Source organism: Elgaria multicarinata, chromosome 22 (genome assembly GCF_023053635.1).
Source record: "Elgaria multicarinata webbii isolate HBS135686 ecotype San Diego chromosome 22, rElgMul1.1.pri, whole genome shotgun sequence".
NCBI lineage: Eukaryota > Metazoa > Chordata > Lepidosauria > Squamata > Anguidae > Elgaria > Elgaria multicarinata.
Window position 1 is genome coordinate 7,006,472 of NC_086192.1, and position 24,729 is coordinate 7,031,200.

The 24,729-nt window shown below is 45.5% G+C and overlaps 1 protein-coding gene across 2 annotated transcripts in view; it reads right to left on the reverse strand.

The window, feature by feature from the left end:
* CUEDC1 (CUE domain containing 1) overlaps positions 1–24,729 on the reverse strand; it is a 65,431-nt gene that overhangs the window by 15,130 nt on the left and 25,572 nt on the right. For both annotated transcript variants that reach the window (XM_063146572.1, XM_063146571.1), the window contains 2 exons: positions 11,194–11,348; positions 3,307–3,929 (listed from right to left, as the gene is read on the reverse strand). In XM_063146572.1, coding sequence (XP_063002642.1) covers positions 3,307–3,597 — 291 coding nt within the window. In that variant the 5' untranslated portion in view covers positions 3,598–3,929; positions 11,194–11,348. The remainder of the gene's footprint in view (positions 1–3,306; positions 3,930–11,193; positions 11,349–24,729) is intronic.

Below are 24,729 nucleotides of genomic sequence, written 5' to 3' on the forward strand. Positions count from 1 at the left end.
GCATGTCTATGCAACACAAGCCTGCAGAACGCACAACAACATAAAGCTCAATGTAGCCCACCACCCATGAAACACACACACACACACACACACACACACCCCAGTCCCATTTCAGAAGCCCCTCAAGAAAGCAGCAAAAACAGGGAGATTACTAAGCCCCTGCTGGGGCTCAGCATGCCTATCTGGGAAATTGCATTCGGTGTGGAAGGTCACACTCGGACAGGCCTGGAAGAACTACGAGGCTGGGCAAGCGACCCAATTACTTGCCCTGAAGTTACCCGAGACGATGACAGCGCTCAAGGCACTGACCTCGCTGGGATCCCAGCAGTCTTGCAGTACGAGATTCCTGCCATCGTCTCGCCAGGATATTTTCAACCCCGTAAAAAGAGAACCAGACAAGACAAGAACGGCTTCCAGTGTTCCCTTCTGCTAAGGACAATACACAGCCTGCCCTAGCGGGGTTGTTTCTCCCGCCGCTGCGGTTCCTTTTCTTGCATCCGGATTTTCCTTTCCCCATTTTCAAACTCAATGCAAGGGATGGAAGGAAGCCATCCTTAAATGCCACCTACGCTTGCACTCCAGGAATGCTTAAAAACCGCAGTTCCATAAGCACTTAATTTTCCTTTTTTAAAAACCTACTTTGCGTGCCCATTCCTGTAGAAGCTACAAGAGGGTGATTAAAGAGGATATTAAGGAACACTGTCACGAAATTAAAGAAACTCTTAAGAGCTTTAGGCTGCAATCCCATACACATTTACCTGGGAGTAAGCCTCACTCAACTCTTAGGACTTACTTCTGAGTAGACATGTATGGGATTACACCGTTAGTTGATTGACCTACTGACTGATTAAACCCACATATATTTGCATATGATAAAAAACAAAACAAAACAATACTTCTAAAGGGGAAAAATGTTCTTTTGTTTTAAATGACAGAGATGTAGTTGCAGAAGGCACCATTACAGAGTGCTTCCTTGTTGCAGCAGGTATTGTCTTAGAAGAGGCATTTCTGCTTCTCTTCCACAGCATGGAACGCCTCTTCTTAGATCATACATCCCATCAGTTGCAGCTATATTCCTGCTTCCCTAACACACAGGAAGAAATGCCGCCTCTTCGCCTCTTCAACCAGCCTTCCCCTGCCAACCTGCGGAAAATGTTGTGGGTTCAGACAACATACTAACCCACGGTTCAACAACAACCCAAGTGTGGTTCCGTGTGATGTAGCCCCATTGTGTCATCACGGCGTAAGCACCAATCACAATCACTTTCATTCCTCGCCAAGTTCAGCCAAGAAACCTCACAACCGATTGGCTGGAATGCTTCTTCAACCATCCTTCTCTCACACCCATGCACACCTCTTTGAATCACCTGCACATATCCTCAGTGGAGGGCACACAGTTTCAAAAGAGAAAACCAAGGAAATGTAACTGAGGGAGAAGGCCTCATTTTAGTGCAGCCAGGAAGGTTAAATCAGCTGAGATTGTTCAGCCTGGGGAAAAAGGAGGGTAAGGGGAGACATGATAGAGGTTTACAAAATTATGCCTGGGGTGGAGAATGGGGAGAGGGAGACATTTTTCTCCCTCTCCCAGAATCCTAGAACGCAGTGGGGTCAATCCCATGAAGCTGAGTGGCGGGAGATTCAAGACAAAGAAAAGGAAGGACTTCTTCACACAGAGCATAGTTAAACTATGGGATTGTCTACCACAAGATGTGGTGATGGCCACCCATTTGGATGGCTTTAAAAGAGGATTGGATAACTTCCTGGAGGAGAAGGCTATCCATGGTCACTAGCCCTGATGGTTGTGTGCTACCTCCAGACTCTCAGGCAGTAAGCCTGTGTGCACCGGTTGCTGGGGAACATGGGCAGGAGGGTGCTGTTGCACCGTGTCCTGCTTTGTTGATCCCTGGTCAACAGCTGGTTGGCCATTGTGTGAACAGAGTGTTGAACCAAATGGACCCTTGGTCTGATTCAGTGGGGCTCTTCTGCTCTTCTGTTCTGTCACCACCAGACAGCTGGAAGTAACATCTAAGTCTTGGAACCCAATGAATTCTTCACACTTCATCAAGCGCCAAGTGCTTAAAATCGGATCGGAGCCTTAAGTAGCTTCAAAGCATTTAATGACTCATAAAAAAAGAAAAAAAGAAAAAGACTGAACCCCTAACCAAGTTACTAGAAAGAAAACTGTCAACACGTGCAATTTGTACAAAAACTTCATGACACAGCTTGAATATTTTTAAAGTATTCTCATAAAAGTGAGCCATTATTTTTCAAACAAAATCAACCAACGTTTGTGTAACCTGAATCATACCAACCCCGTGCAGAGTGATCGAAAGCATGTCTACTCAGAAGTAAGTCCCGCTGAGCTCCATGGGCCCTTACTCCTTAGTACGTGCGCTTAGGGCTGCCAACTTGGCTGGGTTCACAGAACACGGTAATCCACACTTAGTGGGCAATTGTGTGTTGTTTGTTGAACCTTGGGTTATCGTGTTGTCTGAACGCAATGCGTTTTCCATGGGGCGGCTTCTTAACTATGCAGGGTGGCTTCTTAACTACCTTGAATGGCCCAACAACAAACCATAGGTTCTCAAGGCGGCTTGCTTGAGGGGGGAAAAGCCCCACTGCATGGTTAACAAGCCACAGTGTCAACTTGCTTTAATGCTCTGTCACTCAACAAGGAGTTTCACATGAACAGGCACCAAGAATATCATTATGCAGTACAAATATATCCAGTTTTTGACCCTTCATGAAACGGTGGGGAATATGTGGTCCTTCAGCTGTTGTTAGACTATAACTCCCATCATCCCCAACCATGTTCCATGCTAGCTTAGAGTCCAACAACATCTGGGGAGAGGCACAACTTCCTCACCTCTGCCTTAGACCAAAACAAAACAAAAATCTTCCTAGTTTTATTTTTCCGCCCAAGAAAATTGGCCACCTTCTACTGGAACAGCAACTACCACCCACCCTGGTGTAGTGTTTCCATGTGGTATCCTTCTATGTCTCTTGGGGCACTGCTGACGCTAGCCCTGGACCCGTTTATACTTTGTTTGCCTGGGCATGGACATGGGCGGCCACCATTTTAATTTCCCATAATGTTCCAGAATCTCAGAGATGCTAAATTGATGGGCATGATGGCAATTAAAACGGTGGACATTCATCACTGACTGGAGAAGCACCACCACTGGGTAAGTCCACCAAGACAGGGCATACTAGCATTCGAAGAGCCCCACCACAGGGCACCATGATAAGGGCCTCCTCAAAGCTGGAGACGGCCTTGCAACTACCTCACAACATGGCAAAGTTTACCTCAGGAGGAATGCTGTCATCCGAATCCGAACTGTCGTCATACCCACTGCCATCTAGGTTCATCTGTAACAGCTGGTCAATGGTAGCATCCACCGCACCATTGTTCGCCCTCAAAACACATTCAATGATGTCGTAATCCATGTTGGGGAACATAGTCTTGAAATCCTCCATGGCCTGGTTAAACTCCAGCCGCCGGACCTGCCTGGCGGGGCGGCTATTGTTAAGTTCCTGGGCGGAGGAACCGTTCCTTGAGCTGCCATTGCTGCTGCTCCGTCGGAACAGACTTGTCATTTTTGAGAACTGTTTTTGGAAAATGTTTAAACTTTTTCAAATCAGCTTGTTGAGGTAGAAGGGAAAAAGAAGAAGAAATCGAAGAAATGTATAAATCCCACGCCAGGAGAAAGGAAAGATGAGGCGCGATCCGCCTTCCAGTCTCGTTGTCAGGAAGCTATGGATCCATCTTCCAGCACCACCGGCTGGTAACCCACAACAAAATGGCGGGACATCGGAGACGCCGACCCAAGACTGACAGATTTTGGCCCCGGGTGAATCCACCAAGGAGGTTGTCCGGGGCGAGGCCTTCAGAAATACGACAATTTTGGAAGCCTCAGAAGCAAGTTTGTCTGAAAACGAACAAACATTAAAATAAAAATGAAATGAAAAGGCACACGCGATGTAATCACACGTTTTCTCCCCTTGCACAAACCGTTATGAAGTTTGGCAGAATTTTAAAGAAAAGACATGGAATAGAAAAACAATTATCAATTTCGAAGTACAAGGGTGAGGCCTTTTTTGGTGGGGGGCTAGCAGGGTCGGCCCAAGATATTTTGCTGCCTTAGACCAGGAGGGATTGAATTTCTTTCAGCTCGAGGATCATATTCCATTAAGAAGGGGCGCATTCCAGTGGCAGGAGAAGCTGAAGGCCAAAGGAACCCGGGCAAAATACCAAAAATATCTAAATATTTTAGCTTAAAGATCCTACTGCCAGTAACTGAGTCTTAGGAAAGGCCTTTTAGAATGGGGGGAAATGGCAGAAAAACAAGGATACCACGATTTGTGGTTGTAGGGAGAGGCTGAGGGTAAGGAAAAGAGGAATATTTCATCTGGGGAACCCAGGAGAGATGAATCGGGAACCCAGGTAGACCAGATATGGCTTATGGGTCTGACCTCCTGCACCTCTGGCCTGCGACTAATCGGACTGGATCGGCAGTTCAATTTTACTTCAACAATTGTGATGGGAAGACATCTTACACCTCACCTGAGGAGAGAGGTTAGCTTAGGGGTACAGGTCAAGCTGTGCACAACACATAACTCTGTCCTCCAACTGAAGTGAAAGGGATGCCACTGCTACTCCCCGCACCACTCATCATCTGCCGCCTGAGGCAACCGCCTCACTCTCCTTAATGGTAGGGCTGGCCCTGTCTTTCATAGACTGCATTCTCTCTGGGATAATCCGATGGAGAAGGGGCACATACCAACGGTAGATGGGTCCAGGACCAAAGGTGGGAGGGTATCAACCCTTCCTCCCTCCCTCTCTCTCTCTTTCTCACTGTCCAAAGGGCTACCAAGTGAGGGAGGGATTGCTCTTGCTAGACATCTCAATTTCCCAGGGGGGCAGGGGCTTTGAAATTAGGCCACGGTCCACAAGTCGCCCACCTCTGATCTAATAACGAATGGATCTCCCATTTTTGGCCTTTATAAATTATCTTACAAGAGCCTCACACAGAAGTTAAAATGTAGCTGCAGAAAACCTGGGCTGGTCTAGTAGGCACAACGTTTGTAACCAGTGTTAATATTCCAGTTGCATTTCTATTCTTCAGAAGAGCAGACAATAAAACAGATGAACGCTGCTTACTATTCTGCGACGCTTTGGTTGGTCCTAATAAAGGCATTAACTTTTCTTTTGCTAACGAGTAGGGCTCCTTTTACATGCAGGCAACGTACATGCGTGGGTTTGTATGTCCAGTAATGTTTACCCACATCTAGATGAGCTACAAACTTGAAATTTGGGACGCTGGTAGATCTTCCTGTATAGGCTGACCATATGAGAAGGAGGTCAGGGAATCTGTATCTTTAACAGTTGCATAGAAAAGGGAGTTTCAGCAGGTGTCATTTGCATGCATACAGCAGCTGGTGAAATTCCCTCTTCATTACAACAGGTAAAGTTGCAGGAGCTATACTACAGTGACCAGATACAAAAGAGGGCAGGGCTCCTGCAGCTTTAACTGTTTTGTTGAAGAGGGGATTTCACCAGGTGCTGCACGCATACAAATGACACCTGCTGAAATTCCCTTTTCTATGCAACGGTTAAAGATACTGTTCTCCTTTACCTATGGTCACCCTATTCCTGTACAATGTACCCCCCAAAACCCCAAAAAACCATATTTTTGTGGTTTAACTGTTTTTAAACAATTTAAAACAAATCCTACACTGACGCCTACCACTCCCAGCAGCTGTTGAGGAAGCGTCTCTCAGAGGATGGGACCGCCTGAGGACCGCCAAAGGCATGCTGGGAGGTGTAGGCATTTCAGAGATCTCGTGGGATTGTGCACGGCCACGTGGCGATTACCCAAGATCTCTGAAATGGCGGCACATCCCCCATCATGCCTTGCCCAGAGCTGCCCGGGTCCACGGAGGGCTGCTTCCCTCTACTACTCAGCGATGCTACTATTCGAGAAAGCAGCAAGGAACAGCATCAGTGACAAGCGGAGGGAAGCGGATTTACATTTTTCAGGGACCCAAGCAACACTGGGAAATTCTGCTAATTAATTTTGATAATTAATACAAAAATGTAAAGTCCTTAAAACAATCATATGGAATGAATAATTATATTAGTAGTGATTTTTACAAGTAGTAGTCACCAGGGTGGATTTGATTTAAATCAATTAGATTTAAATCATGATTTAAATCACAATTTAAATCACTACTTCAAATAATAATAATTAAATAATTAAATAATAATAATAATTAAATAATAATTCAAATCGTGTGGCGCAGAGCGGTAAAGCAGCAGTTTCTGCAGCTGGAACTCTCCCCACGGCCTGAGTTTGATCCCAGCGGAAGCTGGTTTCAGGCAGCCGGCTCGGGATGACTCAGCCTTCCATCCTCCCAAGGTCGGTAAAATGAGTACCCAGTTAGCTGGGGGAAAGGTAATAAAGGCCGGGGAAGGCAACGGCAAACCACCCCGCTATAAGGCCTGCCAAGAAAACATCAGCGAAAGCTGGCGTCCCTCCAAGAGTCAGTAATGACTCAGTGCTTGCACGAGAGGTTCCTTTCCTTTCCTAAATCACTACTCAGAAAGACTAGATTTAATCATGTGACTCCTCCCCCCAAAAAAGTGCACTCTAGTTATTGAATTTTTTGTAATTTAGCACTTAAGAGGTAAGGGAGTTGATTCTGTGTACATAGATTTGCAAAGGAGCAATGGGATTGTGATCTCTGCAGACACAAATCCACAGTTTTGAGAACTGTAAAACCAAGCAGCTGTGATAATAATATTGTCTAGATAGAAAAATTGCCCAATAATCTTACAGAAACCTCTAGAACAGCATGACATTGTGAATGGATGAATGGAATTCATTTACCAAAAAAATTAAACTAAAAGCTAATCCTTATTTCATGATGAATAACATTTGGACTATAATGTATCTTAAATAGAAAACTCTCTTTAGATAGATTTTTCCTCAAAAAGCATTTTATTAAAAAAAATCCAATTTAAATTAAAAAAATCCAATTTAAATAAAAAAAAACCAATTTAAATAAAAAGAATCAATTTTTTTTATTTTAAAAAATAAATTTAAAAATCATTGATTTTTTTATCCACCCTGGTAGTCGCTGTAGGATAATTTCATACGTTTCACAATAATTTGCTCAGGCAGACTGCCTTATTGCTTCTTTTAACAACTAAGCTGGACATAAATCAGTATTTTCTCTATACATTGCTCTCAAAAAGAGAAATGGTTGTACTCTACCTTGTACCCTATTGTTCGGCTATATAACAAAAAGGCTCCACAGCTCAATGATACAACTGTCTAGACGTTTTCCTTCTTATTATATTAGGCGATGTGTTCATCACAATAACCCAGAATTTTAAACAATTCTGGCTTATTTTGAACAAGCTGCCTGTTCTTCCGACCATGATCTGTTTATCTTGATGTGCGAACCAGGAACTCCGGCTTGTCTTTCCTCAGACAAACCAGAGTCATAGCCAAGAAGAAACCACTGTCTGGGGAAAGACAAGCCAGAGTTCTTGGTTTCCATGTCATGATGGACAAATTATTTCGCCACTCCCTCTTGCCAAACAATATGAGCCTCGTGTGGTGCAGAGTGGTAAGCAGCAGTTACTGCAACCAAAAGTCTCCCCACGGCCTGAGTTCGATCCCAGCGGAAGCTGGTTCTCAGGCAGAGCCGGCTCAGGTCTCTTCCATCCTTCCGAGGTCGGTAAAATGAGTACCCAGCTAGCTGGGGGAAAGGTAACTGCGACTGGGGAAGGCCATGGCAAACCACCCCGCTACAAAGTCTGCCAAGAAAACATCAGCGAAAGCAGGCGTCCCTCTAGGAGTCAGCAATGACTCAAGTGTTTGCACGAGAGGTTCCTTTCCCTTTCCTTGCCAAACAAGCCAAGTGAAAGCTATTGAACTGTGCGCACCAGTACACCAGCCCATCACAATACGACAGAATTCTTTAGAACTTGAGTTTATTGTGACATAGCCAATGAGTGAGTCTGGTTGTTCATGCTATGCTCCAAGCCATTCCTCAAGAGAAAGAAGACCAAGCTTTTAAAATTTGAAAGTTATACAGCTATCTGGACTGGAGTCAATGAATGAACAACAATTTCTAAGGGGCTGTTTACACAACAAGCCAACCCACACTCACTGGGTTGTTTTGAACTTTGGGTTGTTCAAAGTTCAAAACAACTTTGTTTTGAACTTTGCGTTGTTTGCTGAACTTTGGGTTAGGAAGTTGTCTGAATGTTACATGTTTTCCACAGGGTGGGTTATCGTGTTGTCAGAACGCAGCCAGGGTGGCTTGCTAACCATGCAGTATGGTTTGTTAACCACCCTGAACATCCCAACAACAAACCATGGGTCCCCAAGGTGGCTTGTTCGAGAAAAATACGCCACACTGCATGGTTAACGAGCCACCTTGCTGGAAATATCCTGGGTTCAGACAATGTGCTAACCCACGGTTCAAGAAACAGCCCCTCGGTTCAACAACAGCCCACACCCAACCACTGCATGTGGGTTAGCGGGTTCTTGCGAACCCACTCATTCTATCCAAATGCCTAAACTGCCAGGTTTGGTGTTGATGACTGTCTCCTGGTTCCTTCAAGGAAGCCATTAAAGTGAGTCATTGGCAAACCTTGATATACAAACGTGAAAAATGCAATTGAGAAGGAGGGAAAAACTTCAGACCTGTTGAAAAATTATAACGCATGCTTTTTTTAAAAAAAAAAAGTACCGCAAATCCACAAGAGGGAGAGATGGGTGGGGGAAAGAGCCACAAATTCTAAGATTAACATTGCCTTAAACACAAAAGAAATACAATTTATTTCTAGTACAGAGACTCCACTGATGGATGAAATTACTCAGGGAAGGAATTCAGGGCACATCACATTATTCCATTAAGAGGCTGGTGGGAGATTTCAAAACCCAATGAGATAATAGAACCATATTTAAACTTACATATAAAAAAAAGAAGGTATTTTTGCAAAGGAAAATAAATGTGATTAGAAGCTCTTAGGTGAAACATCGTGCAAGTAGATTTAACACCATCAGGCAAAGGAATGAGCTCTGAAATTTATCCAGGCATAACAATTCCCTTATCACACAAACATGTATTATGCACAGAAGCTCTGTTCTTGTGTTAACTGATTTGTGTTAGCAATAAAACTGTGCAGTCGTTCATTCATTCAGTACACTTCTATACCGCCCAATAGCCAAAGCTCTCTAGGTGATTTACAAAGATGAAAATCTTAAAAATACACTTTACATAGCATAAAAACCATTTATATACAAACATATAAACAGACAGCACACACAGAATCACACATATCTCTAAACAAGTTGAAACAAACAACAATAAGAAAAGTCCAGCACCTGATTAAAACCTCATCATATGCTGTCGAATGCTTACGAGACGAGGAAGGTCTTAATATGATGCTGAAAAAATAGCAATGTTGATGCCAGGCGGGTCTTGTTGGGGAGATCAGCCCAGCATGGGGGATCACCACTGAGAAGGCCCTCTCCCTCAAAAGGAAGCTTGGAAGGAAGCAGCCTTCCAAGCTTCCTTTGGAGGAGGCATCTGGAGGAGGGCCTTAGATGATGAACATAGCGTACGGGTAGTTTCATGCTGGGAGAGGCGCCTTTGAATACTTTGAGTTATTCTTAGAAACGTAATGGGATACATGGAATAACTAGATAGTTAAGCCACGAGCACTGGTTGTGCGGCGGCATCCCCCAAATGGATCATGCCCACTAGTTAGTTTATTTCAGCTTTCCCCAACCTGACACCCTCTGAATGTGCTGGACTACCCTCCTAACATTCCCCAGCCAGCCAAGTTGGGCAACGCTGGGTTACATATTTCTCTGTTCTAGTACAAAGTTGTTGTGATTGATGACAGAAGCCTATGCACATGGTTTGGTGATGACATATGAAACCGGGGACGCTGGCAACCAAACATAAGCACTCAGGTCTCTGTGCCACCACAAGGGGGAGCCACAGGCCTACTATCTGCTGCTCTTGGGCGCCACCAATACAGGTGACTATAAGGAGGTACTGCAACTTGCTACGTCATTTCATTTCATTTATTCTCTTTCTATACTGCCCAACAATCAAAGCTGTCTTGGTGGTTTACAAAGATTAAAACCTTAAAAATACAATATAGTAACATTCTGTAAAAACAACCACCACCCCGTGAAGTAGGTTAGGCTGAGAGTCAGTGACTGGCCCAGAGTCACCCAATGAGCTTCATGGCTGAGTGGGGATTTGAACCCGGGTTCTCCCCAGTCCTAATCCAACACTCTCGCCACTGCACCACGCTGGTTGCTAGGAAGAGTAAGTTTCCCTGATTGAAATGTTTTTGCCCTCCACAATTGATGCTTTTTGCAGAAAATGCCGCCCTCTCCCGAATTGAGGGGCAAAGGAATGTTTTACTTTGGATCAGTAGGTAGGGCAAATATAATTCACGCTATGGTGCCACCTGCCTGCTCTTCCCTTAGGGCTGAAGGCATGGGTCCCGAGACAAATATCTATAATAATAAAAGAGCATGTCTGTCTGTCCGCACCATAGTGCCACATCCGTGAAATCCAGATACCTGAAACTTGGCATGCATACTCAAGAGACCCTAGGTGTATGCATCTCTGGGTTATATTATTTCTAATATGCATTAATTGGTTTTAATCAATTCAAATGTGTCCATGTGGTTGAAACCTGCAGTAACATCTTCAGCCACTAGGCGCTGATTTCCGTAAAGAACACATAGTTTTGCAGACCATATAGTTTGAAGCCGGGGAAGATTAGTAGGCCAAGGGGAAGAGTTAGATAATTTCCCTCTCCCCTTTGCTGAGGGGCAGTCCCGAATGGAGTGGACAGACCCTTCCCTTGGGATCTACCATAGCAGGGGTCATGTCTAGGGGGTGCCAGTGGGGGTGCCTATAGTTAGAGAGATTGGGCCACATAAACGTGCAGTGTATCATAAAGTTTTGTGAATGCTTTGCCCCCTCTTTTTTCATGCTACATTTATCCATGGGGCACTCCTTAGGCAGCTTGATTTTTCAGGTTGGAGGGAATCAGAAGGCACAACCGGGGTGAGCAGGCTGCTGCTACCAGGGCTGGCTCTGCACAAGAGCCTTAGACTTTCAGGGAAGATTCTTGAACAGCCTTACCTCCGGCTGGGCTGTTTTGAACACAGAAGACTTGACCGAGAAGATTCACAGGCCCACGTCACCATCACGTTCTCCAGCTTTTCTCAGAGGGGAGTTTGTTACCAAGAGAGTGAGATTCTTTCATCGTTTGTCCAGACAGAAGAAAACGCAGCCACCTGCAAGAAAATCCGTGTTTTAATGCTGTGCCGTTGCTTAATCCAAACTGGTGCCGTCCAGATGTGCTGCTCATCCAATACATCTGGAGACAGCTGCCTCGGTCTATTGAACTGGGTACCCTGCGTGTACGCACATGTGCGCAAGGATAATGAATTGGCAAAACACACAAAAAAGAGAAAGCTAGCGTTTAGGTCAAGCAGTCTCACCAACTTTCATTGGAAATTCAAGGCTTGTTTGGCCTTTGAAGTTTGGGGAAATCCAACTCAGATTCACCCAAAGCCATAAACAAGGGCCACCATACCCCAAGGGCCACAAGGGGTGTTGTTGCAATTGGGGGGGGTTAGATTTCAGGGAACAGTGATCCATGTTATTAATAAGGTATCCAGTCCCAACAAACAAATCCTGTAATAATCCATCTCAGTGATGCCAAACCTTTGATACTACCTAGGAAGTATCAGATGGCTTTCCCAGTCAGTCCCCCGCTCACCGCCGCAACCTCAATCATATTCCTTCGGTATGCCCACGGGAATTGAAATAATGACACCTTTGTTATTTTATGTTTTCAATTTGTATGTTTTCCCCTCGAATTTGGTGACCCACTTAACTTGGTGCCCTAGGCGACTGCCTAGCTTGCCTAGACGGACGGGCTGCACCCCTGGGTGTTGCATTAAGACACCAGAGGTGCCTAGTAGCTGTGGCAATGTGTGTCCTTATTCTGGGAAGTCGGGGAGGGAGAGATTGCGTTGATCATACAAGAGGGAGGGGGAGGAATCAGCCCCAAGGGTGAGCTCACTTTTAAAAATATATAGAGAAATTCATGGCAGATCCTTGGGCAAGTATTCTCGATGTGAACTCTGGGTGCCCCTTCAAACAATGCTCTGATCCGCTGAGGGTCAGGTAGCTGGATCTGGGAACTAGGCTTTTTAGTGTCCCAAAATGCCTCTGATGTAACATTGCTCCAAGGCATTGTGGGAAATTTAAATGAGAGCTCCACTGGAACTCTGCTGGCAGGTAAGCCTGCACTGCTGGGGGGTGCACTGAAATGAGGGCGGGGGCAATAGGGCCTCCCCTCAAACAGGGAACCAGCCCAGCCTCCTTGCCCTATTTTGCACTTCAGTTTCCCCCATGTCTCTGAGCTGTAGTCCAGATCGCATCAGGAAATCTAAGGGCATCCCGCAAACAGTGCTACAAAGCCTCTTTACACCCAAGAGGAAAAGAGTGGTGAATATTTATATTTATATAAGTAAATATTTATTTATTGTGGGATTTATAAACTGTTCCACGTCAAAAGATATCGGAGCAGCGTGCAACCAACTGAAATACGAAATATTTACAACGGAAGCAGAAACATCAGTAAAAGAAGTGGCTGGAATTTAGCCGTTAGTCCGGAAAACGTTCGCCTGAAAAGAAGCATTTTCAGCAAACACCGAAAACACAGTAAAGTAGAGGTGGGCCTGATCTCCGCTGGAAAGACATCCCACAGGATGGGAGCCAACACACTGAAGGCCCTACTCTTGGTGATTTCCAAGCAGATCTCTGAACCAGGAAGTACCACCAGGAGGGTCTCTTCAGAAGACCTCATTGATTGGGCAGGAAGGAGAATTTGGAGGAAAGAGAAAGGGGCGGAGCCACGTGGGAAACCCTGCAGGGCTGGATCAGAACCTCAGGGAGGCTCAATACCACTGGACTAGACAGTCTGGCTTTATATAAAGTGATTTCCTACTTTTGTGGTTTGAAAACAAAAATATCTTTGCCCTGCTTCAAGACGTCTTCCGCTCCACAGGCCAAATGCTTTTATCCACTTCGCGATTCTCCACTTTGCCTTTCGAATCGATCGCTAAGGAAGAGTCCAGGCAAATGAGACTTTTCCACGTAAACCTCCAGAGTGCTGCCATTGCAAACTGGGGAAGAAGCCAAGGAGTTGCAGTACCTCTGCCTCATTAGCCCGCAAAGCAAAAGGGACGTTAATCCGATGGCAGATTGCATTCAATTAAGCGAACAACTCCGAGGTGCCCAGGAGCTGGTTATTACAAGCTCGCCGACGGGCAGGCTAATTCTCCTCCGTCTCCGCCGCTCCGGCATCCCGCCCCGAGCGCTCATTTGCACCGCCACCCAATAAGTAACGCAAACGCTATATCATTGCCTGTTGTGTTTCAAAATATTTTAAGAACATAAGAAGAGCCATGCTGGGTCAGAACAAGGGCTTCATGCCTCTGATCCTGGAGGTCGCAAATAGCCATCAGGACTAGTAGCCATTGATAGCCTTTTCCTCCAGGAATTTCTCCAACCCCCTTTTAAAGCCATCCACATTTTGGGGTAGCTGGATCTTGAATGGGCTATTTAATAATAATAATAATAATAATAATAATAATAATAATAATAATAATAATACATTTATTTATTACCCGCCTCTCCCTTTGGATCGAGGCAGGGAACAACATTAGAACAGGAATCAATACATCTTAAAAATTCATGATTTTACATTGATCTGGATAGGCCTGCCAGAAAAGGCTAGTCTTTAAAGCTGCCTTAAAATCACACAGAGAGTTAATTTTACGAATCTCCTCCGGCAGGCCGTTCCACAATCCGGGGGCGACAGAAGAAAAGGTCCTCTGGGAAACTGATGTCAGCCTAGTTTTAGCTGACTGAAGTAAGTTCTCCCCAGAGGACCAGAGTGTGCAGGGCGGACTATATGGGAGAAGGCGATCCCGCAGGTAACCTGGACCCAAACCATTTAGGGCTTTAAAGGTAATGACCAACACTTTGCACTTTGCCCGGAAACTAATTGGCAGCCAGTGGAGTGATTTTAAAGTTGGTGCAATGTGGTCACCCCTAGGTGTACCGGTGACCAACCTGGCTGCCATATTTTGAACTAGTTGAAGTTTCCGAACTAGGTACAATGGTAGCCCTATGTAGAGCACATTGCAGAAGTCAAGCCTTGAGGTTACCAGCGCGTGCACGACCGTCTTTAGGTCTTCTGACTCTAAGAAGGGGCGCAGCTGGTGTAAAAGCCGAAGCTGATAGCAGGCACTCCTGGCCGTCGCATTTATCTGGGCTGTCATTTGGAGCGACGGATCCAGGAGCACCCCCAAACTGCGAACACAGTCTTTCAGGGGGAGTGTAGCCCCATCCAGAACTGGCTGACACACCTCCAAACCTAGGTCAGAGCCCTTGACAGCAAGCACCTCCGTTTTGTCTGGATTCAGTTTGTTTTTCCTCATCCAGCCCATTACCGCCTCCAAGCATTCATTCAGAGGAGACACACTATCCTTAGCCGATGCTGTTATTGAAGGCATAGAGAAATATATTTGGGTGTCATCAGCATACTGATAGCACCCCGCCCCAGGCCTCTGGATGATCTCTTCCAGCGGTTTCATGTAGATGTTAAACAGCATTGGGGATAGGATGGCACCTTGTGGTACACCATACAACAGCTCCTTCTTTGAGGAGCAACTATCCCCAAGCATCACCATTTAAGCTTTATTAAAGACCTGCAGCTGGTGGAGATGAACTGGTTTGTTGAGATCAATTGACACACTTGTCTGCATTTTTTAATTCTCCTTGGGGGCGTGGCTATGAGGACTGTCATGAGGAGCGCCCGCACTTCAAAATTTAATACTACCGCACTGCTGCCAGGTAGCGTGCAGCTTCAACTGGAAACTACGCAAACCAGGCATAGATTCCTTACTCCCTGGGTTGTTTTAGAGGAGGGAACGGCAGGGCCCCAGACACTTCTAGGAAGCGCATACAAACCGGGCATGGTGGCGATAGCCAGCTTCTGTTGTGTGATCTCACCATCTGGCATTCGGAAGTCTCCCGCCTCCAAGCATGGAGGTCAATCAGAGCAGGATTACAGCTGCAAAACAGCTGTCGGCGTTCTGCAAAATGGAGGAGCAATTCTCCTTCAATACCCTGAAACGCAGCAACCGGGAGGGCGGGGGAGATCGCCAAGCAGTCTCTCAAGATAAATTGACACCCTTCCCCGCTGGCTGGAAAATGGTGAGGTGTTAAGGGTTATTAGGTTTCCCCACTCCCATACCCCCATCCTGGCTGATCACTGCCTGCACTGTTATGCAAACAGGCCTCAAAACCTGGCGGGCCTGGTGCCGATTTGCACACACACACCCCACCGCCCCAAACTGATCAAAACCATATTGTCCGTCTGCAATTTGCCGCGAATGCCTAGCTACAGAGACAGCCCAGCTACAGTTATCCATGCTCTGATAACCTCTCGTTTGGATTACTGCAATGCGTTATACGTGGGGCTGCCTTTGAAAACGGTCCGGAAACTTCAACTGGTACAAAACAGGGCAGAGCGGTTACTAACAGGGACTGGCCGGCGAGACCACATTACGCCAGTCCTTTTCCAGCTTCATTGGCTGCCAGTCCAGGCCCGGCGGATTCAAAGTGCTGGTATTATCATTTAAAGCCCTAAACGGCTTGGGGCCAGACTATCTGAAGGAACGCCTCCTCCCATATGTACCTGCCCGGGCCCTAAGGTCATCCTCAGGGGTCCTTCTCCGCGAGCCCCTGCCAAAGGAAGTGAGGCAGGTGGCTACCAGGAGGAGGGCCTTCTCTGCTGTGGCACCCCGGCTGTGGAATGAGCCCCCTAAGGAAGTTCGCTTGGCACCTACTTTATATGCTTTTAGATGCCAGGTGAAGACCTTTTTATTCTCCCAGCATTTTAACAGTCTATAAATAAATTTTAACTTGGTGTTTTAAATTTGTAATTTTGCATTGTTGCTGTTTTTATGGTTGAGCTTTTATATTGTATTTATTATTATTAGTAGTAGTAGTAGTAGTATCCCGCCTTTTGCCCAATGCTGGGCCTCAAGGCGGCCTTACAAAGTTTAAAATATACATGGTGGGGGAGGGAAACAAAATCATAACCAATTAAAAAATACACAACAAAATTATAAGACATTAACATAGATGGAGGGCTGGATTATTCTCCAAAGGCCTGCTGGAACAAAAAAGTTTTAGCCTGCTTCCGAAAGCCCATCAAGGAGGGAGCCAGCCTAGCTTCCCCGGGAAGAGAGTTCCAGAGCACCGGAGCAGCCACCGAGAAGGCCCTCTCCCATGTTCCCACCAAGCGCGCCTGTGAAGAAGGTGGGACTGAAAGAAGGGCTTCTCCAGAAGATCTCAAAGCACGGGCAGGCTCATAAGAAGAATACGTTCTTTCAAATAACCTGGACCCGAACCATATAGAGCTTTATAGGTCATAACCAGCACTTTGAATTGTGCCCGGAAACAGACTGGAAGCCAGTGGAGCTGTTTTAACAGGGGAGTTGTGTGCTCCCTGTAATCAGCCCTGGTCAACACTCCGGCTGCAGCTCTTTGAACCAGCTGGAGTTTCCGAACACTCTTCAAAGGCAGCCCCACGTAGAGCGCGTTACAGTAATCCAGTCGGGATGTAACTAAGGCATGTGTCACCGTGGCCAGGTCCGACATCTCTAGGAACGGGCGCAGCTGGCGCACTAGCTTTAACTGTGCAAATGCACTCCTGGCCACCGCAGAAACCTGGGCATATATTATATATTTTATATTACGGTTTTATACTGTTGTTTTATACTTTGAATGTTTTTAATTTTTGTGAACCGCCCAGAGAGCTCCGGCTATTGGGCGGTATAGAAATGTAATAAATAAATAAATAAAAATAAATGCCTCATACCAGGCCCTCAAACACATGCTTCTTTCCCTATGCACACAGAGACACGTAACGGTTCATTCACGGCTCTGGGTGCTCTTACACACTTTGCCAGGAAAGCCTCCCACACGTTCCGTTCAAAGCTGCACCAGTCGTTCCAAGCAAAACAATGTTGGAAATTCTCAGTAACCGTATCTTGTACCGAGAGTCCCTGCCCCGGTACAAAGGGGAAATGGGCAGGGGTGTGTGTGTGTCTCCTCTTTGCATTCAGAAGCTGCAAAATGCCATTCAGCCTGCCCGTTTCCTGACTCAAGGGGCAGTACAGAGTTGGTGGCAAACCCAAGGAGTAGTGTAGTGGTAAAAGCTGAAGTGCAGCCATTCGTCATGACAGTCTTCATAGCCATGCCTGCCAGGAGAGTCAAAAATGCAAGCTGGGTTGATCCCTTTCAACAAACCAGGTTTAACAGTCGCCATCTCCCCCAGGATAAGGTCTTTTGTAAAGCTTGTTGTTTATTCGTTCAGTCGCTTCCGACTCTTCCGTGACTTCATGGACCAGCCCACGCCAGAGCTTTCTGTCGGCTGCCGCCACCCCTAGCTCCCCCAAGGTCAAGTCTGTCACCTCCAGAATATCATCCCTCCATCTTGCCCTTGGTCGGCCCCTCTTCCTTTTGCCTTCCACTTTCCCTAGCATCAGCCTCTTCTCCAGGATATCCTGTCTTCTCATTATGTGGCCAAAGTACTTCAGTTTTGCCAAAGATTAAAATACAGAGTTAAAACAGTAAAATTTAAATTTAAGTTAAAATTAAGTGCTAAAATACTGAGAGAATAAAAAGGTCTTCAGCTGGCGACGAAAGGAGTACAGTGTAGGCACCAGGCGGACCTCTCTGGGAGCTCATTCCGCAACCGGGGTGCCACAGCGGAGAAAGCCCTCCTCCTAGTAGCCACCTGCCTCACTTCCTTCGGCAGGGGCTCACGGAGAAGGGCCCCTGAAGATTACATCTTAAAAATTCATGATTTAACATTGATCTGGATAGGCCTGCCGGAAAAGGCTAGTCTTTAAAGCTGCCTTAAAATCACACATAGAGTTAATTTTAATATATGCGCATGCATTAACCTCCATGCACACTGGAGAGGAGCACCGCCGCCAACTCACACCTTCCAACCCAGCAGCCCTTCGGAAAGGCAAAACTGGGTCGCACATACTTTGTGCACCTTCGGCTCCCTGTCTTTTGCGTCACTGTGTGCAACAGAGTTAGGCCACCTTCGTGAGTTGTGTGGATTCCTGGCAGCTGATCTCCATATGTGGGAGTCCAAAGCATTTAATACCATGTCGGCTCAGACTGTGCACACCTGTCTTCGGTTTGACGCAAGCTGGTTCTGGAAATTTCCCTTTGTGCTCCTTACCAGGGTGAGGAGCATAAGCCCACACGTGGTGCACCCATGACGACAAAAAACAATCCTCCAAGGCCCGTGGCGCCTAGAATTAAACAAGAAGGGCTCTTTTCCCAAAACGCTTCCATTTGAACCTCTCTCAAATATCTTGACAGGAGGCTAGAAAGGGTTTGATGGTGGTGGTTTTTAAACCACTGCTACGTGGACCTTTAAAAACATGGGGGTGTCATATCAGCCTTGTCAATTGGCCCACAAAAATAATTGCCTGCAACATAAAACACACCACACACCAGCTGCATTGGACTACACTTCCCATTCATCCCTAGCCAACACAGCTGGAGGGGCTGGTCTACACATCGTCAAATTTATTTCTGCAGGCTTAGAAGGCAGGGAGCTGTTTTCCTAAACCAAAGCAGAAATGGAAAATTAATGTTCTCTTCACAACGACCCTGTGAGGTAGATTAGGCTGTGTGAGATGACATGTAGGCCAAGGTCAAGCAAGCTAGCTTTCGGGCAGAGCAGAGATTTGAACTCGGGTCTTGCTGGTTTAAGAGCAACTCTACGTGTGTGCCAAGCAGACAGCTATCCAGTAATATTTTGAACAAAGAGTATGCACAAATCCATATTACAAGCGTAGCTACAACTAACAGTGCAATTCTTCAGTATATTAGATTCAGTTCATTGCGGGTGGAGAGAGAGTTAAGTTTTAGCATTTGTAACTTGATAGCCTCTCCTTTTTAATCTATCCCGGATTTTAATCTATCCCGGATTTGTTTTTACGGTTTGGCTGATTGCTCAAAGTTTAGATGCAATGTTGTCTCTGTGTATGCTTTTTTTTAAAAAAATGTTTTTACATTTTGCATGTTGTTTTTAATGTTTTAATCTTTGTAAACTGCCCAGAGAGGTTCAGGTATGAAGCAGCATAGAAATTATTATTTATTTATAAATAATGGGGCAGAAGCAGGAAAAGAAACTACGGCTTTCTAAATCTTCTGATAAAAGCAAGCACCGGCAGTGGAGCGGGGGCTTGTTAATGCCACAGTCATATTAAACCGCAGCAGCTAAGCTACTTGGGGGAAGACAACAATAAAAAGCAATCAGAAGGAAATAAAATAAGCAAGCTCTCTTGGGACAGCCAGCCCTACACACGCACACACATTTCCGACAAGAATCAATCCTTCAAGACTGCAGAGCCAAGTAAAACTGGCCCAGGGAGAAAACAGAATGGATGGACGACTACGTGGAATGTGAGGAGTGTGTGTGTGTGTGTGTGTGTATATTACCCAAAAGGGAAAAGAGATCGAGGGAACAAAGGAGCAGACAGATTCCAAGCAATTCCAAGGCATTCAGAGGAATGTAGAAGAGGATGTGACTGAATGCGTGCCACATACTGGTGGCCATAGTAGACCTGTTGCTGCAGCGACAGCAGAGAGGCCGGCCTGGCCAAAGACATTTTGCTGCCTGAGGCGGAACGGCAAGTGGGGCCCCCTCCCCAAGTCAATTTTATGCTACCTAAGGCTGGCCACATTATTTGGGCTGAGGCAGAAAACCCCCAAAGTGCCTCACCCTGGGAGAAAAAATAATAACACAAAGGGTAGTACTCAATAACCTCCCAGCACCAGCAGCTCCTCTTCAAGAAAAGTCGCTCCTATTTTGCTGCTGATGCCACCAGTTTGGACGGCTTTAAAAGGGGGTTAAACAAATTCATGGAGGAGAAGGCTGGCCTTTTTTTTCCTGCCACACCGCCACTACTAGTCCTGATGAGTATACACTACTTCCCGTAGCAGAGGCAGTGTGCCTACGTACACCACTTGCTGGGGAACATGGGCAGGAGAGTGCTGTTGCACTCATGTCTTGAGCTTGTGTATCTCCTGTCGACAGCTGGTGGGCCACTGTGTCAACAGAATCCTGCACTCTTGGTCTCATCCAGCATGGCTCTTCTTATGTTCTTAGGACCTGTGCCTCTCCATTCCTAGTCCAACATAATGGGAAGGAAGAATGTGGTCATCTTGCCTCCTCTCCACTGGCTGGGTGTCCGTTTTGCCATCTTATTTACTTAACTCTTGCACTATAACATACATTTTTCAGCGTGAAATTGCTGATTCATCAAGACATTCAATTCGATTCCCTCTGGTTTGAATAAGGACTTTAAAAAAATCACGCTACATATATTAATTAGCTCACCAGTGCAAAGATGCCAGCATTATCGCCCAACAACATTTTATGAATGGTAATTATCACTGTCTGTACTTTTTGCATTTCAGTGCCCTCTGATAACACATCTCTCCCCACCATGTGTATATAAATCAACCCGTTTGAGAGTAATACTACATGAAGTAGAGATTGTCCACGAAAGCTTATGTCAGAATAAATTTGTTCGTTTTTAGGATGCCACCAGACTCTTTGCTGTTTTTGCTGCAACAGACTAAATTGGTTACCCTTTTGGAAATTAATTTTTTAGGCTTTGTTTTAAATCTTCCAATGCTGTGATAGTCAGGTTTCGAGAATGAATTTCTGGCTTCAACAAAACTGCCTTGGGGATGTTTCCCTTTTTGGTTTGGTCTCTACAAGTGTGTCTGTTTTTCCATTTCTTTCCTGTGACTAATGCTTTGCTATTCCATGCTGGAATTTTAACTCTTCTCACTGTAGTTCTAAATTAAACCTGTATTAATGAGGAAAGTGAAGGTACTTAATTGAAAAGCTCCATGCCCTTGCATGGGAACGTAATTTGATCTCAGTAGGATGGCATTCTTGAAATATCTGGGAGAATTCAAACATGAAATAAGGTTTCTAGGCAGGGAGGATGGCCGGAATGTAAAGGTGGCAATAGATATTTTATATAAATTTTAGGACAGCAACATTTAGTCATTTCATCACATTATGTGATTGAAAACTTCACTGGTTAGAAGGATTTTTATTTTTATTTGTTTAGAACACGGCTCATTATCTAATGCAAAATCTACAAAAGTGATGGCTGGCATCTGCCTCTTATAGGTCTATGTCATTTTGCATGCGTTAATTCACAAGTCCCTTCCGTCTGCATTTCAGCACGAATCTGCTTTTTTTTTTCCAAGCCAAACAAAACACTGCATTCTTTTTGCACACACATTTCCTGAGAATATGCAATTTTTGTACACATTGTAACCTAAAATATTCATTTAAGGTATGATCTTGGCATTTATTTGAGAGAAGATTAACTGGGTTAATCTGCTTATTAGCACAGGAAGTGTGAATCAGGTCAGTTTGCTTAAAAACGAGGACTGAACAAAATTCTCGAGCATTCTTAACTGGCCTGCACCATCATAAAAGAGGATCCCCCCCTTTGAATCTCACTGCAGAAAGCCTCTTTTAAATGGCACTTTCTATGGCACATGTGTCCACAATCTAAATACAAAGTATGCCTCTTTCCTTTCAAAGTTTTGCTTTACTCAAATGCAAATTTATTTTACTTAATTGTTAAAATATTTGTATATCTCTTTTCCACAGTTCTGAAAACAGTTCACAACAATAAAATAATATTTAACAGATCACATTGCCTCTCACACGGACAGCAAGCCTCCCAAGATAGAATTATCAGATTGGAATCAATTCATATGATCGATTGATCAAAGAAATATTAATCATGGGGCAGCACACACATATAGGTAGGTAGGGCTCCACAATTTTTTTTGTTTTTTGTTTTGTTAGACAGCCCAAATTTGTGCTCACCGATGCTAAATAGGAGAGGTGGCTCTTGCCATTCCTCCAAGGAACTCAAGGTAGCATGCATGGTTCTTTCCACACATACACCCATGTGAGGTACACAACAACCCTGTGATGTAGGCTAGGCTGAGAGGCAGTGGCTGGCTGAAAGTCACCCAGTAAGCTTCATGGCTGAGTGAGGACTAGAACCCAGATCTCCTGACTCCCAAACCAACACTCTAACCACTACACCACATTGGCTCATGCTGAGCTGCACCTTCCGAAGCCCAGTACAACAGCAGGGCCGGGTGGGGGAGTGTTAGAGAATCAAGCTTGCTTCGCGTGGAGAGTCTTAGAAACCAGCTAGATGTGTCGCTACTTACTAAGCACAAGGTCAGTGAGACTCCGCAAAGCCAGCTTCATGGCGGCTTCGGAAAGGGTTGGAAGGTAGCGAGATGAAAAGAACTGGAATGTGGGGGGATTGCCTTTCATGTTCCTTCAGTTTTGGGCTATCTTGCTTACTGTGAACCGGTCTATCGCTGTAGTTTCGACTTCTAAACTAGCAGGAGGTCAGAGACCCAGCAGAAGCACCTACGTGTTCCTTGACAGCCTGAAAATCTCTCCCTTTTGCCTCTGGAATGCAACAACCATCACAGTGTTTGCGGTGTCCGTGATGCATAGAAATAGTTCAGAATGTGAACACAGAGCTATGGGTTTAGCTGGACCAGAAACAGCCTGACCAGCTGTGTCTATGGGCATGTTCACACGTCCTGTTAACCCATGGTGGCATGTAAGCTATAGTGTAGTTTATTCCCCCCACCCCGGCAGTCCTCCCACCCACCCAGGCAGGTATCCCAGCTTCTTTAGTGAATTTTCAAACCTTTCCTTTTTCCACCCATGTGCAACAAAAACTGGGAGAATTTAACTCTGAAAGTTTGCAGAAATGGAATAAAATTTAATGTTCCCCTTATGGGGAGCCACCACACGCACTACTGGATAAATGTGGGGCTTTGCATTTTCATGGAAAAGTGAGGATTTATCCACACGTGAAACTGTTTGGGAACCACGTGGAGTGGGAGACACAGCAGAATGTGGCAGGAAAACAAGTTTGCTCAGAGATTGCTCGAGAGGAGCAGAATGGTGGCAGCGCTTTTTGGCTGCTCTTGCCACTGTAGGAGATCTCCGTAACCCATGCTGGTGCAACAGATGACACGGTAACCCACTGTAGGTAAAATAACCCTTAATGCAAACTGAGGGTTGCCAGGGTGGTGTATTTGGGGGAAATACCCTAATATGGGTGGGGAAAGGACGACACACTAAGCCATCATGGGCTAAATAAACCATCATGGTTTAACCCAGCATGGGTTAAGGTGTCATCTGAACCCAGTCTATATTAAGTCCAGTTCACATTGCTGTTGTTTTTAGGAGCCTGCTTGCTTCCAAAGAAGACCATAGATCAGTAGCGGAGTATCTGTCTTCCATCAAAATGTCTCAGTAGGGCAAGCAGCATCTCGAGCATCAGCGTCAGCAATACTGAACTGGGTGAACCAACGCCTGACTCTGAATAAATCCGCTTCCTTAGTCACTATAAATCATCAGTGTGCTCTTGTGCAAAGGAAACTAGATCCTGTAGCACTGTCTCAGGAACGCCTCACAGCTGAGAGAAGCAGTGCATGCATCTATTTATACAGCGCCATCCATAAACATGGAAGGAGCAAACCGGGACATCAATATGCCTCATGGCAACGGGTCTTTCCAAAATCCAAGAATTTTTCCTTGTTGTCAGCTTCCACCAGTCGATGTGGGGATGTGGGGGTGTATTTTAATGTGCAATTAAAGCCACTGTTCTCGAATCCCGCCGCTACTTCAGAAAGCCCTGGCTACAGCACAAGGGAGTGCAAAAGGATTCACTGCTTTCAACGTCTCCCGGTCCCGCTCTTTCCCTTTCAAGGCCTCCTTGCAATTGGGGGTGCGGGGAAGGAGGAGGAAGAGGAATAAACTGCTATTGATTCGCCTAAGGCGAGGCAAAAAGCAAAAAGCAAAAAGCAGAAAGCCCGGCGTGCGTTTCCATGGAAACAAAATGAGTGCACTTTGAAAGGGGCGGCGAGGCCTTCTCCCTCACAGGCACTGTAAATTATTTAACCAGGACAGGCCTCTATCCATTAAGGTCTGGGAGAAAGATTTAAAGCTAATCATTACACAGCGAGCCACAGCCGCTTCATTCAGGCCACTGCCCCACTGGGAACGAGGAAAAGAGAAGACCTGGGGTTTCATTCATTTATTTATTTTGCTTTGATGCCTGCAAACAGCTGTACAAGCCATCATGGGATGCAGAAGGGCTGGGTGTAAATTTCTTTAGGCCTTACATTACTGGCCAATCTGAAAATAAATAATAGTGCGATGATACAGAATGACATCCACACTCCATTGCTGGCGCTGGGGGCTTCTCGGCTTAATTGGAAGCTAAGGGAAAAAGAGTTGCAGGATGTGGCAGGAATGGCCCCCGCCATTTTGGGGCCTGAGGCACAAATAACCAAAACAGCACCCTCCACTGGGGTAAAGATACAATAATACATACAACAATTGAGAAATTGCTCCTTTTAATGGGCTACTAAAAGGTGTTGCTTGAGGCAGGCTGTTCACTTTGGTCATGACAGCGT